The sequence below is a fragment of the Astatotilapia calliptera genome, chromosome 10 (genome assembly GCF_900246225.1).
Source record: "Astatotilapia calliptera chromosome 10, fAstCal1.2, whole genome shotgun sequence".
NCBI lineage: Eukaryota > Metazoa > Chordata > Actinopteri > Cichliformes > Cichlidae > Astatotilapia > Astatotilapia calliptera.
Genome location: NC_039311.1, coordinates 33035143 through 33048869, shown reverse-complemented (window position 1 = coordinate 33048869; position 13727 = coordinate 33035143). Strand labels below are relative to the sequence as shown.

Genomic DNA, 13727 nt, shown 5'->3' with positions numbered 1-13727 from the left:
TCTCTGACCTGTGAAAGCTGCCTCACAGCTCACATTTCACACAACCTCTGTGCGTGTGTGTCTGTGTGTGTCTGTGTGTGTGTCTGTGTGTGTCTGTGTGTGTCTGTGTGTGTGCGCGCGTGTCTGTGTGTCTGTCTGTGTGTGTGTGTGTGTGTGTGTGTGTGTGTGTCTGTCTGTGTGTGTGTGCGTGCGTGTGTGCGCGCGTGTCTGTGTGTGTGTGCAGTCGCAGTAAATTCTCAGTATCAATAACAGGATTATATTTAACTTCCTCTTTCTATGCAGATCAGCTCGGCGCTCCACCAGAGCAGCTTCCTGTCAGACCCGCCCGTCAGCCTCAGACCATCTTCACGCTGTTTTTCTGCCTTTGAGCTTTTGTTGTCACGGCGCCCGTTAAAGCAGCTCCTGTTTGCTGCGATGTGCACAAAGCTGTTCTTCATCTATCAAAGAATGAACCTGATCGTATCATTCCTCATAAACTACATGTTCTGAGTTACGTGTTGAGGTTGATTCGCCACCAGGCAGATAAACGGAGAACAAAGGCTTCATTAACTTTGATTGTTTTCCTTTAATCATAAATATTTGATGGCGATTTCAAACTTTATTACAAAATTTCAAACATTTCCATGTATTTTATTGTAAATGCTCCAGCACTTCCAGGCCCAATGACCCGTTTTAAGCCTCATTTTAATGCAGTTTTCTTTGCTTTTGGGAAACTGAGGAAACATTTGGGCCTGAAAATGGAAAAAGTGAAAACTAATGTGACGACAGCTTTAAGCTGCAGACATGTCTGTCAAATTTGGAGCCAAGGATGGTGTTTGTGGTTGGTGGTCCTTAAAGACGTTCTGCAGCGCTCACTTCAGACCAGCGCGCTTCATCGGTGCGTCAGAAAAAAAACAAAGGCTGATAAACTCTCGGCTCCTCCTTAATTCAAAACTTCATTTTTGCGAATTAAAAGATAAAAATCTAACCAAACACAAAAATCTTTAACATAAACTTTGTGTCCAGTCTCTCAGGCTTTTAAACGAACATCAGCCCAACTCAAACGCGCCGCTGTTTCCGGGTCCTACAGCAGGACGCAGGGCTTCTTGGTGACGGTGGGCTGCGGGTTGAGGTACGCCCTCACCGCCTCGGTGAACACTTCCTTTATGCCTTCCTGGTTGAGTGCCGAGCACTCCATGTAGCGGATGGCCTGGATCTGGCGGGCGAGGGCGGCGCCCTGCTGGTGGGTGACCGGCGCCTGGTTCTGCTCCTTGAGCTTCCTCTGAATCTCGGCATCGTTCCTGAGGTCGCTTTTCGTGCCAACCAGGAGGATGGGAACGCCGGGACAGTGGTGGGACACCTGGTAACGAGAGCAAAGGTCATTATTATTTTGGACTGCTTCAGGAAAGAGCTTTTGATTTTACTCTTGGGCTCCACTACAGTTGCTTTGCATGATTCACTGTTCAAAATAAGTCTTATTTATTTCATACTGGGCCTTTTTAAACTAAAGTTTAAAAAAAAAAAACTGCTTTTTTCTGATTGGTCAGGTTCTGGAAGCCTGCTTTGTCCTTTAGTAAATGAAAACTAGAAAGAAAAATATTTTGGCTTTCTAAAAACAATCTTGGTAACTTCTCAGGGCTTTTATTTTGAAGGTGCTCTCTAAAATCATGTTCCTGTTGGGTACTTTGAGTTAAAAGGATCTGACCAATAATGTGGCCACTGTGCGGTTAAGCCGCACGAGAAGGCTGAGCTCCAGTTCTGATGAAATTCTAGGATTTTGATTGGATGTTACTGATAAGCAGGCGTTTGTGTGATGCAACCAAGCTAGCTAGCATTAGCAGATAAATTAGCACTCGACCCTCTCGAACAACATGGCGGCGGAGAAATGCTAAAATTGAGGCTTCGATGTGCATGAATGACAAATATCAGTCCGTCCCTGTCTACCAACAGAAGTCTGTAAAGATGCTGACGAGTTGACCCCTGACCTCTGGGTGCCACTTGTGTTTGACATTCTCGTAGGAGGCGGGGCTTGAGATGGAGAAGCAGATGACGAAGACGTTGGTCTGGGGGTAGGAGAGCGTCCTGAGCCGGTCGTACTCCTCCTGCCCTGCCGTGTCCCACAGGTTCAAGCTGATGATCCTGCCGTCCACTGTCACCTGAGCAGACACACACATGCACGCACACACACACACACACACACACACACACACAAACACACACATGCACGCACACACACACAAACACACACATGCACGCACACACACACACAAAGTTATGTTTGGTTTCATGACAGAAAGTTTCACAGTCGTGTTGTTTGTAACTTTGTCTCTCAGATCTTAGTTTTGATACGTGCGTGTTTGTGTGTGTGTGTGTGTGGGGGGGGGGGCGTGGGGGCGTGGCCAATGCTAAACTGCCCCTTTATTTGCATATAATTTGCATGAGGCACAGGGACCTGGCTCTTCCTGGCTCATGTGTGACGTCCTGATGTTTAGAAACTGATTTACGGCTCTGATAACGCTCCACAGAGACGGGATCTGATCTAACAGGAAGTGAGCATTGCTGTAACTTCCTGTATGCACTAAGAGCTGCTGGACACCGACTCAACTGCAGCTTTTTTGTTGCACAGGTCAATTCTGCGTTCTCACACAGCTGACCTTTGACCAGCACACAGGTGTGTCGGACCCACCTGGTGGACGACAGCTGGATGGACTTTATTGGTTTCTTGGTAACGGTTTTATTTCAGATTCAGGAGTTTTTGTTTCCCAGGTGACACGTTTTATTTTACCAGCAGGGAGAAAAACATGAACGTGAAGTCGTTTTTATCTGAAAGGTTTCAGTGTGAAGGACTCGAAGGATGCGAGGGGCAGAGCGAGGGGCGGAGTCTTCACCGGTACAGTCACCTGCTTCAGACTCAGTGAAGCTCACATCACACAGACAAACTTGAAGCTCACAGCTGTGATCGTGATCATGTGATCATGTAATGGTGCAAGGACATTGTTCTGCTCCTACCCCTTTATGGTCCCTGTCTTCTGATTGGCTGCCAGGTGACCACATCCCACAGAACCAGCGGCCTGAGCTTCAGAAACATGTTTAACATGAGCTGTTGGAGCAGGAGAGGAGACGACCCGCTCCACCTCGAAGGTGGAGGCCATGTGAGTGTGTGTCTGTGGTACTGCACGGTACTGTAATACTCACACAGTATTACTATAGATAGATTTTTACTGCAGTCCGTTATCAGCTGTTAATCAGCTGGTTAACGGCTGTCATCAGACACACGCAGCTGCTGCAGACGGCCTCGCCGGCCTGCGAGCTGATCATTATCATGGCCTTCGATGATGTCGTGTGTGGGTAGACGCGAGTTCGAGGCCCGTGTTTGGACTCGCTTTGTTCTAACTTTCACGGATTGGTTGCCTAACTCGGCTACATGGTGACTCCACAGAGGTGTCACCCGTGCCAGTGATCAGAAACACTCAGGAACTCTTTAATCATCAGATCAAAGCTGTGATTGGGCTGCTGTAGAGGTCAGGTGACCTTTGTAGGTGAGGGAGAGGGCGAGCACTCACCTGGCTGCTGTAGTTGTCGAACACAGTGGGGATGTACTCTTTGGGAAACGCTCCGGTGGTGTAGGATATAAGGAGACACGTCTTCCCCACAGCACCGTCACCCACAACCACACACTTTATAGTCTGCATGATGACCTCTGACCTCTGGCCCCTCGGTGACCTGCAGAGGACACAAATGTGAGTTTGTGCTATCATCAGACCACAGAAAAAACAGCTGACCTGATAGGAAACAACCTGCAGCTCCGCTGGCTGAGGTTACCTCATCTTTTCTCACACACAAAGAATAAACAGACTCTTTTCACCTTCTTTAGGTTGTGATTGGCTCGTTCACAGTGACCTGGTGTCTTTATTCTTTCATGTTTTGTCTCTTTGTGGTTGTTTTTCTTTGCGGTCTTTTCTGCCCACTCAGAGGTTGTTGTCCCCTGTGGGAAACCTTTGGTCACCTTGGTTATTCTGTCTTGCATCATTCTTTCCTCCTTCAGGTTATTGTTTATCTTTCTGTGGTGAGATCGTATCTTTACTCTTTCCTTTTTGTCTTCTATTAGGCTCATGTTGATGTGTGCACACTGCAGATCCACACCAGCACACCTATGATCTGTTTTTTTTTACCTTCAGAGATTCTGATTGGCTAGTTGGTGCTGCTCCGCGGTCAGAGACTCCTCGGTTTTCCTTCGGTTAACACAGTTTGTTCAGGAACACGTGACGTCCCATCATCTGCCTGCAGAGAGAGAGGAGGGCGGTTTGTCCCGGTCAGTATTTGTGTTTATGGAAATGATGGCTGCAGAAGGAAACGGTCTCCAAACAAAGCAGAGATGTTATCCTGCACACACACACACACACACACACACACACACACACACACACACACACACACACACGTCTGATCAGTAAAACTAGCCTCTATTAACCCATAAAAACAAAATCTCACACGCTGAACACAGTGTGACGACGTATTCCTAGCGGATCCATCTAGAAGTGAGCTGCAACAGCACACGCAGCAATGGAAGATGCGCCTGGCTGATCATGGTTTGAGACTCAACAGCAAGAAGACCGAGTACGTGGAAGCTGGCCCCCAAACTGATGGCACCATTAACATCGACGGGGAAGACCTGAAGAAGGCTGACCAATTCAAGTACTTGTGATCGATGATCAGTGTCGACGGGATATCCTTCAGGACGTGCGAGCAAGGGTCAATGCCGCATGGACGAAGTGGCGTCAAGTGACTGGTGGGCTAAGCGACCGTGGAATGCCAGACCATCTCAAGATTTACGAGACTGTGGTCCGCCCAGTTGCCCTGTATGGATCGGAGTGTTGGCCAGCCACCGCCACACACACACAGGCCCTGCACACGATGGAAATGCGAATGCTCAGGTGGTGTCTAGGCCTCACGCGTTGGGACCAAGTCATGAATGAAGACGTCAGAAAGCGGCTCGGCATCGCACCAATCACGGAAAAAAATGTGCGAGGCACGGCTACGGTGGTGCGGACACGTATTACGCTCCGACGACAGCTCAGTGGAAAAAACAGCAATGAGGCTTGAGCCCGGAGGTCAGCGACCCCGTGGCAGGCCAACGAAACGCTGGATGGATGGAATAAAGGAAGACATGAAAATGCTAGAAAGAAGGAGAACACACAGTTACACACCGTGGGCGAGTCACAGTGTGTAACTGTGTAACGTGCACTGGACCCTTTGGCGGGCCTCTTTTAGGCCCCAGCCCATATATTTGACCCCCCTCACACACATGCCTGCAGACCGGTTTAAAAGCAGCGACTGCTCAGTAGAACGAGTGTCCAGGTCTGTGTGGCTGAGGCCTTCGATGGTTTTAGAGCATCAGATCAGAGATCACCCAGGACTGCCAACCACACGCCCCCTGCCTGATCCTCACTGTGCCGGAATCCCTTCCTGTTAACAGGGAGTTCTTCCTCCCCACAGTCCAGACCCACATTCACTCCACAGTCTCATCCTCCTGATCGAGTCTGAACTTCTGATTTCTGGACACAAACTCCAAAAACGGTCTATGAGGAAAAACAGCAGCACCACCAACGAAGAAGAAAAGGAAAGCAGTGCATGATGACCTCAGCGTGTCCATGACGAGCAGCAAAAAACCGAAACGTAACATTTCATTGTTTTATTATCATCTTAAACGTGATTCTAGCAATAATGAGACGGGCTGCCGGTCTGAGGCGTGTTCGGCCTGTGTGCCGTCGTCTGTTTCTGCAGCTTTTAGGTCGTGTTTTGTGGCTACTGTCATTCAGTAATAACAGTTGTACACCAGCAGAGGAGTGAAGCACGCCGTCTCCAGCTGTGCGTCTAATCTGGATGAAAACACAGCTGCTCGCAGTCGTTTGAGGCGTTTCAGCCTCTCTGTGGTTTTTCTATCAGTGAAAGTTTCAGTTTCGTAGTCTGACTTCGCACACTCGAGGACCGACAGCGCTGACCACAGGCGGTCTGCAGACGCTCTCCAGATGTGTGGGCGGAGAGCGAGGCTCAGCCCAGACTCTGGGGACGCCAACCCCACCCTCCCCTCGCTCCGTATGGGTGGAGGTCGGCTGAGCTCACTGCTGCTGGAAGCCTTAACCTCTGATCTCACGCTTTTCCTGCTTATTCTTCTCTCGCTCGCATCGACACAAGCGCAGAGCTGTGACCTTTGACCCCTGTAGCGCCACAAGAACATGTACACATCTGAAGGAAAACTGAGCGCTGATGGCGAGGTACTGTTCAGCTGGTCATTAACAATGTTATTCAATCAGCCAATCACATGGCAGCAACTCGACTCATTCAGACACAGAGACACGGCCAAGACGACCTGTGATTGGTTGTTGAGCAAACCTCTCCTCTGAATTTCTGCTGCGACATTCAGACATCTGCAGCAGCTGTTTGATGATGTCATGATGATGTCATGTCAACATGGACCAGAACCTCTGAGGAATGTTTCCGGCCCCGCCTTGAATCTGAGCTGCGAAGAATCGAAGCAGCTCTGAAGAAAAGGTGTACCTAATATATTGGCACAGACCGTATGTACTCAAACGCCATGAGCCCAGACGTCTGTGCACGCCTGCGTCGCTCATCAGCTGGCCTCCAGAAGTCACCCAACCGGCAGAGAGGAAGGAGGGGCCTAAAGAGCAAAGCAGCTTGTTTTAAAGACAAAGAAGGATTATTTAAAGCAGTGAGTCATGCAAAGCTGCTGTAGGAGAGTCAGTTTTCACCGTTATTTCAACAGGAAGCTGCGGGACTGTGTTAGGGTGGTCAGGGTGGGGATGGGGGTGTCACGGGACCGCCGCAGCTCGCCAATGTGTTTATCAGACAGTTCATGTCTGACGTCTGAGAGAAATGACGCAGTGACACACTTCTACTGCTGAGGACGCCGGTGGAGCACACCCGGCTGTTGGAGTGTTGTAACGGCGTCCTGTTGTAACGCTCGCAGCTTCAGAAAAAAGGAAGCCCTCAGCAGGAACACGCCGCTGTGGTTTCATGTTGAAATATAGCAGGAACTCCACTGCAGGCTGCGTGAGCGCAGAGGTGTGGCGCTCATTTCAACACGTCAAGCTCACGTACGGCAACACCATCGCTATCATCATCGTGCTTTCACAGACAGAAAACTGCATCACGCTGCACTTCCTCTAATGTCCACTAGGTGAAAACACAGCAGCTTTAGCTCTGCTCGTCCTAACGCCAAGCGGCTCGGCCTGAAAGCAGACGCGAGGGGAACAGAGTCACACTGCGAGGACAAAAAGAGGAAGCAGAACAGAGCGCGGTGACCTGCAGCCGGCCGTGTAAACGCTGCCTTCCTGGAACTGTGTGATTAAAGTGTGAATCTGCTCTTTTATTTTTGGAGACAGTTAATCAGTAAGAAACCCGTTAGAGACACGAGATGCTGAGCTGGCGGCGAACAGCCTCACGCTTCTGCCCGCAGCCAATCGGGGGAAAGGGAGGAGCCTCTGTGATGTCACCCGTTGGTGGACTGCACCTGTGGAGACATTCTGGACGTCACCGTCTCAGCTTTGGGTATCAAAGGTTGGAGCAGGACATGGTGCACGCTCAGTAAGTGGAGACCCACAGAAGCCACACCCAGCTTTATCAAAAGTCTTGAGCCTCCCCCCCATTTGTTTTTTACCTTTTCCTTCCAAGCAGCCGCACAATGTTTGAAATGTACATGAGCAACGGTTTCTTTCTTTGGACATCGGCTGCTTTTTCACTCCAGTCCGGTCCTCGCACCTGACCACAGAGTTCACCCGCAACTCTGAGCTGTGACCCAATAAAGCACGACCAGCGTTGTGTCCACACACACAACTTAATTTTGTTACCAGCAGCCTGTCACACAAACACAGTTTGACATACAAACAGGATTTTTGCACCAACAAACTGATTCCGAGTGACACAGGAGCTGAGAGACCTTCAGGCTGATGGTCTACTGCTCACTGAAGCCTCATCAGAGACGTCCCAGTGAGGACGTCTCAGTCCCAGTGAGGACGTCCCAGTGAAGCGTGGCTGTCGTGGGTCCAGCTGCAGGTCGTCAGTGTTGCCGAGATCTTTGATAAACTGAATTACAAAGTCTGATCCACCAGCAGGAACATCTGGAAACATCTGGTTATCATCAGCTGTGTTTTTTTCTGTTCTCAAACCGATCTCCCTGTTGGAGTTCAGTCTTTGTTCTCCTCATCTTTCCTCGTTTTGTGCATTTTCCATTGTTTCGGTTCCGGGTCGCTGCTCATTGGTCGACCGGCCAGTGCTACCTAGCCTGACCGGTCTCCCCAATGTGATGTTTGTGTTTTGTATGTACGGTGGGCAGGGCATCTATCTTAATTGCCCCTTACAGTAAATAAAGTCTCTCTGACTGATCCTGACAGAGAACAGAACACAGGCAGAAACATCCAAAGAAGAGCTTTGAGTGATTCTCAGGAAGCCTGGAGATCCTCACAGAGCTGCTCACAGCTCAGATTCACTTTCATGCTCGTTAGCGGTGCATAAACTCTATTTACATGTGTCCATAAATCCTGTTTCCTGTTGACAGAAGTCATAGCTACATGTTCAGCTAGATAAAGAGGATGCACCTTTATGATTTTTGTAAACAAACACTGCAGGGCTGCAAACAGTCACATGACTTCACTGTCATCACCTCTAAAGCTCCGCCCACCTCCTGTAGTCTCACGTCTCCACCTGCTAGCCTGTCCCCTGCTGTGGAAGCGTCTGACGTTCTTGACGAGAGACCTCGGATCAGAAAAAGGGCTTCCAGACGAGGGAACAGGAAGTGCAAACTGCAGGCTGGTGTCAGGCAGAGGCTCGCTGCGTGCTGAGCTCAGCTCGTGTATCGGGCACTGACACAGAGCTCTGAAACACGCAGCGGCTCCATGTCCACTCGACTTCTTTACATTTGTTTGAGTGTGAGACTTCACGTTATGGAAAACTGTGGTGCTGTTCGCTGCCAGCCTCAGAGTAACAGCTGGGCTCTGGCGTCCGGCTCTAATGGGAAACATTTCTCTGTGGTGACGGTGACCAGCGGCCGCCGTCTCTTTTATGAGTGTTCTGGCTTCGGGTGTCTGTGTTTCAGGAAGTAACAAAGAGCTTTGGTTTCGTCTCGTCAGCTGTCTTCTTTTCTTGTATTTTTATTTTCTTCTGCTGGTTCAGAGCGAGCTTCCTGAGCCGCAGAGGAACTGAGCCTTCCCACAGCCGGGAACGTCTCTAAAACTGGAGCTGCCACTTTTACAGAAGTCCTCGCGGCTCTGTGGGCTTTTTCTGACTTTCAAAAATGAGAAACCCCCTGTGGCAAACACACCTGCTGCACAGGACCTCTCACAGCAGCAGCAGCAGATTGTGACACATCCAGGACAAAAAAGGGGAACTTGAAGCAAACGGGGCAGAGTACAAAAATGTGTCCTTGCCGTTATGAAGCAAGCGAACGCTGGCGTGCAGGTCAAACAGCTGCTACCACAGTGTCTCCGCTCCACGCCGCCCTCACCGTAAAAACACAGCAGCCACAGAAACATCCAGAGAAACTAAAGTGCTGGTTTTCCTGCTGCGTGCCATCAGTCAGCAGACGAACGTCTCTGCAGGACTCATCTCTCAGCTGCAGCCTTAAATTGTTTTATCTTTATGTTCTTTATAGACCATCATCATCTGATAACTGGGCTGTGGGTACTTGGTGGTTCTCGGGTGCGTGGCTGGATTTTCCGGTGTGGCCTGGGGTGGCTTCGACCTGTGTCGGGGGGTGGGGCTCTGCTGGGTAGTGGGCGGTTCTTGGGCACCTGGAGCCCTGAGATCCGGATCTGGGTTTGCACTGATGTGACCCCTTAGCAGTGCGCGCTCCTCCTTCCTCCTCCTGCTGCTGGAGTCGTCGCAGAGGCGTGTGGACTCAAGTCCTCGTTAATCTTGGGGGGGCCGTGGATGATCCATCTCTGTCTGCCTCTGGATCCTGGGGGGCGTCGCTGTAGCCTCCCACACACACACTGCTGTTGTTACAGCTGCAGCAGTCGGTGATGATTATTCTGTTCGCACTCATCTCTCAGCTTATTTACTCTTTATTACTCTTATATTTTTACAGCACTGGGACTAAAAGGCTGAAGAACAAACTTCCACCAGCAGAGGCTGTTGGGCTGCAAACACACATTTACAGCAGTGGAGAAAATTTCACCAAACTGGGGACAGAAACTCCAGAGAGCAGTCGAACTCCCCGGGATACTGAACCAAACCACACTGACAGCACAAACACAGAATACCAGAGAAACGTTACAGGCCATCGAGTCTCACCGTGAGCGCCCCTCCATCGGGGGAGAAGGGGGCGGTCCACAGTTCGTCCTCGCCCTGACAGACGCTCCGACTGCCAAAGAGGAACCGTCTGTGATGAAACCGAAACGGGAAGGGTTTGCCCGCCATTCTCTTCATCCAGCAGCAGCTGGTATGAAGGAAAAGTGTTCCCCGAAGCCGGCGTGTCCAAACTGTCCGCTTTCAGTCTTATTTGCACCCCAGGCTCAGAAATAACAAACTGCACCGAATCCTGGACCTCAACCGAACCTGCACCACCCAGAAATATCCCAGCAAGCATCAACATCGCTGCCCCAAACACACAACAACAGGCAGCGCCGAGCGGGACTACGGCGGCTGTAACATGTCCAGACCAGGTGAAAACACGTGTCCACGAAACACCTGAACGCACCAGCAGCACAGAGATTAACCCACACGAGCCCAGAACATCAAACAGACCAACATCACACCAATCCCAGGATCAAACCACATCAATGACCAAACAGCAGAGAGGTGGGTCAGAGGTGGGCCCGGGTCACGAGCTTCGCCGCACTGACACCGCCGCCCTCTGACTTCCTGTCTCAGTCCCGGGGTGCCTCGGCTAGCTGACTGTGATGTTTCTGTTTCACATCTGAGTGCAGCTGCCGATGCTCTGCGTGACGTCGTCGTGGACAAGATTAGTCGTGTTTTTCCAGCATTGACACAGATTTTTGTGACTTTCTCGCAGTGACTTTACCGTCTCACACTTTTGTAGTTTAGGTGACAACACCCGAGTTCCTGCTGCAGCTTCGATGTCATGAAAATTCAAACTGAAGAATTATAGCCTGAACTCTACATTAGGGCTGTGTTACATTAGTGTTTCTCTGCAGATACTTCCAGGAATAACTCATGAACCTCAGACGTGGAAATTAGTCTCTGAGATGGACGGTCAGACATCTACAGGTTAATGATGACTGGGATTAAACCAAATCGGGGCTAAAACAACCAAAAATATCAGCAGACTTAAAGCACCGGAGGCAGCAGACCCGGTTTGGGACAACCGAGCACCAAACAACACGTCACTCATCCAAGACTGTGAGAAGATTCAAGCTAAAACCGCAAAAAGCAAGATGAGCGCCGCCCAGCACGCCAGCTCAGACCAAACTACAGACGTTTGACTCACATGTGAAAGTCTCGCCTTCACCACCAGGCTTGGATGTGTGTGTGTGTGTGTGTGTGTGTGTGAGTGTCACTCCTCTGCAGTCTGATAACCAAGTGAGCTAGCATTAGCTGATAACTTAGCATGCTACCCTTTTGTCCAAATATGGTCACTTCCTGCTACAAAAATAACTAAAAACTCAGAATGTGAAATTTTAAAAAAACAAAACCCTGATGCATGACGTCAGAGGCCTATGTCCATCTTTTGTCTACAGTCTGTGTTGCCGGGCTCAGTGCGTAAAGATGTTTTCTTGGCTTGTTGTGTCAGCAGATCACTGATGTGTTCAGTTCAATAAACATCCTAAACTCTGATCTGCTCCTCACAGACAAAACTAGCCTGTGCAGGTAACATTAGTACAGGTACTGTTCCCCTGATAATCCATAATAATCTGAATAAGATGATGCTTCACACTGTGATCGTGGGCATGTCAGCAGCAGGCACACTGCGAGTGTGCTGCAGTAAGTCAGTCGTTACTCAGGTATAGTGCGTGTACACTGCTGTGACACTCTCACAGGGACAAACTTTGAGTTCAGTCATTTCAACATAAACAAGAGTTTAGCAGAACCAGCTGTTCAGGTATCGATCAGCACTGATCGTTATTGTTTCTGAGAATCTTTAACGCTACACCAAGTTCAAAACAAGAAGTGACACGCACACGCACACACACACACACACACACACACACACACGCACACACACACAGGGAGTGGTCGCACTCCATCTCCAGTTTCCTCCAAACATCAGCGCAAACACACACACACACACACACACACACACACACACACACACACACACACACACACGGGTTATCGATCCGCTGCAGGAGAAAAATCGATCAGCTGACGGGAATTAAAGCCGGAATCAATAACCCGCTAAAGTTTTGACAGAAGGAGGAAACACACACACACACACACACACACTCACACGCACTCTCAGCTGATCCGGAGCTCGGAGCGGGTAAAGCTCAGGGACTCACCGGTCATCAGTGCTCCTGTCCGGGCGCGCAGCTCCGCTCAGTCCCGCTCCCTGTGTCGCTGTGTGTGAGTGTGTGCGTGCGAGAGGGACAGCGGATCTCTATCTCAGCGCGAGGCGGGCGGGCGGAGCTTAAGTAGAGGAGGAAGTCCGAGAGGCGAGCGAGAGGAAGTGGAGCAAGTTTAAGGAAGTTTACTCTGAGTGTGTATTTGTTGCGCGCGTGTGTGTTGGGTGGAGGCAACACCGGACTTCTGGTCAGTCCAGAGTTGAGAAATATTTGAAATATTTTCATCCTCTAAAAAAAGTTTCTGAAACAGCATGAGGGTTCAGCCCTGCCCACCTCCTGTTAGACAGACAGGTGTGCTGCACAGGTAAGACACAGGTCCACACTCAGCTGTTCAACAAACATGAACTCAAACTGTAATGAGGTGAAACACGGCCGGCAGGGACACTGACCTCCTGAGGCACAGTTTTTGTGAACTGTGGCAGTTTGTGCATGTAAATGGAGAGTCCTCTTCACACACTGAGGTTAATTATGGAGTTCCACAGGGTTCAGTGCTAGGACCAATTCTGTTTACATTATACATGCTTCCCTTAGGCAGCATCATTAGAAGACATAGCATACATTTACACTGCTATGCAGATGACACCCAGCTCTATCTGTGCATGAAGCCAGATAACACACACCAATGAGTTAAACTGCAGGAATGTCTTAAAGACATAAAGACCTGGATGGCTGCTAACTTTCTGCTTCTTAATTCAGATCAAACTGAGGTTATTGTACTCGTCCCTAAAAAGCTTAGAGATATGGTATCTAACCAGATTCTTACTCTGGATGGCATTACCTTGGCCTCCAGTAACGCTGTGAGGAACCTTGGAGTCATTGTTGACCAGGACATGTCCTTCAATGCACATATTAAACAAATATGTAAGACTGCTTTCTTCCATTTGTGCAACATCTCTAAAGTTAGAAATATCCTGTCTCAGAGTGATGCTGAAAAACTAGTTCATGCATTTATTACTTCCAGGCTGGACGACTGTAATTCATTATTATCAGGAAGTCCTAAAAACTCCCTGAAAAGCCTTCAGCTGATCCAAAATGCTGCAGCAAGAGTCCTGACAGGGACTAGAAAGAGAGCAGATTTCTCCTGTTTTGGCTTCCTGTTAAATCCAGAATTCAAAATCCTGCTCCTCACATACAAGGTCTTAAATAATCAGGCCCCATCTTATCTTAATGACCTTGTAGTACCATATCACCCTATTAGAGCGCTTCGCT

General features: G+C 49.4%; 1 protein-coding gene across 1 annotated transcript; it reads right to left on the bottom strand.

Moving 5' to 3' along the window:
* Positions 1-545: 545 nt before the first annotated feature.
* Positions 546-12575, bottom strand: rhogb (ras homolog family member Gb). The gene is made up of 5 exons (XM_026182344.1): positions 12456-12575; positions 4152-4260; positions 3543-3702; positions 1965-2135; positions 546-1339 (listed from the first exon to the last, which is right to left on the bottom strand). Exons 3-5 carry the CDS (start codon positions 3669-3671, stop codon positions 1064-1066), a joined length of 576 nt encoding a protein of 191 aa, XP_026038129.1. The 5' UTR covers positions 3672-3702; positions 4152-4260; positions 12456-12575; the 3' UTR covers positions 546-1063.
* Between the last annotated feature and the right edge of the window lie 1152 nt (positions 12576-13727).